Consider the following 5068-nt stretch of genomic DNA (forward strand, 5'->3'; position numbering starts at 1 on the left):
CATCAGAAATGAGGCCTGTTTCTCCTGAGGTGTTCTCACTCTTCCCTTCCAGCTGGCATCAAAGTAAAACATTACTAAGACATTAAACTTTCTGTGGTAAAGGCCTGCGCCTGACAATGAGTTTGAGTTAAAGACCTAACTCCACAAAGATAATGGCAAAATAATGGCAATTCTTAGATCTTAGGATCTCAATAAATGATCAAATATACTCAATTTGAAAAAGGTTTTAAAATCAAGACAGTGAAAACTATAGTGAGTAATTTTTCAAGCCCTACCATATCATGCTATTAAGGCATCAGTTATGATCTTTCTGATGGGAATATGGGTACCAGCAAGAAAGGAAACATGAAGATAAATTCCAGCCTCATCATCATCTCTGAGACAATTGCCAGGACAAAGTCCTCAGCCATTGCTCTGCACAACCTTTCTGGCCAGCCTGGGCCACTGCTGGACTGTTGTCAGAGTGAAAAAAGTGTTCAATGGTTTTGTGTAAGTTCAAGCTAGTGAAGAATTTAACCCTGAAGCCTGGCCTTTTGTTGACAACTCAGTAGATGTGTGAGTAACTCAGAATGGGATACCTCTCTGCCCCCTGGCTCCACAGGTGAACTGCAGTGAAAAGCAGTGAAAGCTCATTTCTGCCTCTGAAGTTAAACTTGTCCTCAAAAAGGAGAGGCAGCAGGTCTGCTGGGAAGCATGCTCCTTCAGCAAGAGGGAAAGACACCACTTTCACCCTGCCCTGTGTGGAAAATAAGCCCAAACTTTCTGAGCAAAGGGAAATTCAGACTGTATTCAGGAGTGAAGCTTGCTTGTCTCTGGAGCAGCCTCCTCAAATAAGTGGCAGAGAGGTCATTGCTTGAGTCATTTACAATTGTACTGAGCTGCAGAGAACATCCCGTTACAGCCACTTGCATTGACGGGGAAATTGTAAAACACCTGCATCCTCTACTGCTAATTTCCAAAGTTCAGTACTTTTCACATGGCCAACCAACTGACCAACCAAACAAAAAATCAATTATAAACCAGCAGCATCCTATTTTAACAAAGCTGACACAACACTCTCTTTCTCATGCTTATGCTATCTGTGCAGTTTGAATCTGTGGGACCCACAGCCACGTGTGAGAGGCTGTCCTGCACACAACTGCATGGCTTGGTGGCAGAATGGAGGTGCTGTGAGGCAAGAATGCAGAACATTTCAGGAGACACACCTCTGTGCTGCAGACCCATGATGGGAGGCACCATCCTGGGAAGTGTGGCTCCTCAAAAAGCCAGGAAGCTTTGATGCTTTCCTACCCACTTTGCCAGCATGCTGACTGCCCACGTGTTGGTTCAGCAATATGAATCACTTCCACTTTCCAAACTCACCACTAACTTCAGGTAATGGCCTCTTGCCCCTTGCTATATCCTTCCTCTGTCCATCCACAAGTCCCCAACTCCATGTCATGGTGCTTTGGGAGTCAAAGTTGGTGCTGGAGCCAAGGTCAGCAACGTTGGCACCCATTCTTTTTGGTTAGTTTGCTTTAATTTTACTATTCTGTGACAACCCCCTCACTCCCCCATGCTGGGTCACTCTTACAAGTTCCTGCTGGGTTAACTAAATAGCTGTGACACTAAACAATAATGAATTTCAGGAGTGTCATGTAGAGCTGAGAGCAGAGTAACAAGGGACTAATGAAGTAAACTCCACGCAGTTTCCTTACACCTGACTCTGAAAAAAGGCTATTTAGGACTTCTTCTTTAGGATATATTTAAGTCATCTTTTGATGACCTTTTATGCACTGCAGACTTCTCATTTTGCAATAGGAGCTCTTAGGGGAGGTTGCTGTAGTGTCTGGGGCAAATCAAACTCGGCTGGTGTGCAGACTCAGCTTTACAATTCTACTGCCTTAGCAGTAGCTATGACTAGCATGCTACATTGCAAAGACCCACCAATGCCTATGATGGATTGTTAAGCTGCTATGAAGCATGAAAATGCTAAAAGCCACCTATAAAGCAAACAAATGTTCAGCTGCAGTAAATACAGTTTGTATGATTATCCTATAAAGCAAATTTCTTCTTTGAATTTTTTTCATCTCAAAAAATTAGGAAAATGTTGAACCTCAGCAAGGCTCATTCTCTCTCCCCCCTTACACCACTGATTTCTTCACCACCACTGGGCAAATTCTCAGCCTTTCTGTTAGCAAACAAGACAGGCAGTGGAGCCTGTGAAGGGCAGGAAAACTGAGAGAGGCAGTGGGGAGAAAGAAAGTGCTCCAGGAGCCCAGTACCCCAAGAATGTATGGCTGGCATTAGAGTGCAATGCCCAAATTCCCAAAATACAGTAAGTCATACTGTGCCAGACCATGGGCTCACCAGACCAGTGCCTTGGTCCATTTGAGAAGAATACAGGAAGTCTCTAACTATGAAGGTGACTTCAAAACAAAGGCACCTTCAGAATAATTTCCTGGTGTTTAGTGATTTGGGACCTAAAACCTCCTTCAGTCAGAGTCAGTGTCTTTAGACTCAGAATACAGTTCTTGGTGCCTATGGAAGTCAGAATAATGCTCCTGGCAAGGAGTCATTCTGCCTCTGTTTTGACAAAACAGCTCCAATCATGAAGAAAAGGTGCATTGGTGGCTCCTTAGCATGAAAGTCTGGATGTAGCTTTCCTAAACCTGCTAAGTCCTAAGGGTGGCCAGATGTCTCTCCAAGTATACCACAGCTTATATTCCCCCCAGGCATCCTGCAGCTGGACCATTGGTCAGAGTCCCAGGGAGGGCCCATGTCCTTACATGCAAGTTCTCAAAGCATATGCAGAGTTTGGCCCCTCATACTAACTCCCTCCTTCTTCCAAGCTTTTCTTAGTTCCCAGTTCCCAGAACACTGGGATTTTTCACATACCCAGCTGGAGGCTGATAATTACAGGGACTCCTTATTGGCTCAGCATTATCACAATCCCATACTTGGGAGCAACCTCATTATTTCTTATCTTAAAGACAATGCCTAAGGATCCTTCTGCCAAATAAGATGTACATGCATTTCTGACAGCCAAGACTTCTTTTTGATGATATATGCAGTGCTAAAGCTCTAAAGCAGCAAGCAACAGTACATTGTCACCTTTGAGATACAGTGCTTTTATATCAAAAGAGTTTTCTTTCCTTTTTTTCTTTCTTTCCTACACAGAGAATTGAAGCACCAAAATGCAAAACCATTGCCAGTGACTACAAATTAGGACTTGACTCTCTTGAGGAAAATGCTCTTGTTAATTGACCTACTGCTTCATAAAGAAGTGGAAAACAGCAGTGGTGAAGACAACAGTGGGGACTAGAAAAGCCTTGATTCCCTGTGGGCTTGTCAGGGTTGGCAGGTCTATATGAAACCTATGGTGGGAGTGTTGTACAGCCCACAACTTCATCACTACCAACCAAAACCACAAAATAATATCATAAGAGGTCCTGCTACCCACACCAACATAAAAGATGTGGCTATTTAGTTAAAGCTGTTGCTATGCCATGTGTCGGGCACAGAATAGCAAAGGATGTTAACACACCTATATGTAATGCTGGTATTTTACATGTTGTTCACTAGCTCCTCCCATTTTGATCCTGAAATTGAATCTATATAGTGAAAACATGTCATATTTTGAATCTTTACTGTTAGCTTGAGTTAAATGTATGTTTATATTATTTCTATTTCAGGCTTATTATTTTATTTTTATATTCAGTTTTTTAATTGCCTCCTTGTAATTGTGAGCACAGACACCAGATCTCAGCAGGACACTTTCATTGTTTGCCCTATCCTAATTGACATTCTAATGACTGATGTGTTATCTTTTTGCTACTGCATTAGGGACCTGTTTTTACTGTGAAACAGAAATGTTGTGGGGAATTGGCTAAAGAAGATAGTTTTGTGTCTTAAATATCGACCAGTTTCTTTCTTTTCATTTGCTTCAAAAAATGTAAAAATTAACACCCATGGCTCAGTAATTACCATTTGTTATATATTATTACCAGTGGAGCACTGGAGACAGTGAAGAGCCTGATAAATCCCCCAGAAGAAAAGGTACAAATCTTTCTTCTCCCTGAGCTGGAATGGCAGCACCTTCCTAGTGCCAAACACCAGCCAAAGTGGCAGCTGGGACTTTATTGCCCATGAAGAGGCAAAGCATGAAAGCTCTAGATTGGCAGTTTCTTGTCAGACTAACTTTTCCTAAGTCTTGCTCTTTGTTGCTATCTCAAGTTTAAGGTAAATCTGCCACTGAGGTTTTTATTCTGGGAGGAGCAAAAGCGGGAGTTGATGTTGTTTCCTTTTTCAAGTGATCTGTTGTCTGGAAATGTGTGTGCACTAAGCAGCAGCTGAACTCAGAAACTGAATCTGTTCAGAGAAAACTGATAAAATGAAAGCTTCTTCATTCTGGGAAAGCAGCCTACAGTACCTGGGCAGGAAAAGCAGAGCTTGCATCTCAGGTCTGTGCGTCAGAGTGAGTCTATGACATTCAGTAAATCTCCTAAATGTACCAGTCTCTTGGCAGTGAACATTTTTATTGCAGAGGGGCTCTACAATTGCAAATCTTTTTCTCAAGACCTGAATATACTAATTCTCCCACCCCTCCCTCTTCAGTGTGGAAAATCAGAGATTTTATGCCATCAGCTTTGGAAATTAATCCTTGTGGGTTTTTTGCTGATTTGTTTTCATATTGCTTCAGAAACAGTACATCTTTTGTGAACAGCCATACATGACACTGAAGCACCTGGCACCACATTTTATACGCTTACTTTTAATGATGTCCCATGAAAGGTAGCTAGAGCTCTCTCTTCAGTGGGGTACCATCCATCACTAACCAGTAGCTTTGAATAGCTGGTTTAATATTAACATACTGATCTATGACTTCAGTATATTGAACCACTCTTTCTCTCTTATGCATCAAATACCACAGTTGTTATGTGCCAAGGCACAGTGATGAGCTAATTGTGAGCACGCCAACTTCAAGACATTTTTCTCTACTATAAATGCCAATAAATTCAGACACCCGCGTGTCTCTTTACACAGCTGATACATTAACAGCCAACACTTCTGAGAAGTATTCAGCAGG

General features: G+C 42.2%; 1 protein-coding gene across 1 annotated transcript in view; it reads right to left on the reverse strand.

The window, feature by feature from the left end:
* The window catches only part of MTCL1 (microtubule crosslinking factor 1), a gene marked incomplete at both ends in the record, with an annotated part of 44381 nt that overhangs the window by 17326 nt on the left and 21987 nt on the right, over nucleotides 1-5068 (reverse strand). Inside the window, 1 exon segment of the mRNA XM_010017166.1 lies at nucleotides 1-52. This exon segment is cut by the window's left edge and continues 11 nt beyond it. Within this exon segment, the coding sequence (XP_010015468.1) occupies nucleotides 1-52 (52 nt within the window).

This window comes from Nestor notabilis, unplaced genomic scaffold (genome assembly GCF_000696875.1).
Source record: "Nestor notabilis isolate BGI_N333 unplaced genomic scaffold, ASM69687v1 scaffold5166, whole genome shotgun sequence".
NCBI lineage: Eukaryota > Metazoa > Chordata > Aves > Psittaciformes > Psittacidae > Nestor > Nestor notabilis.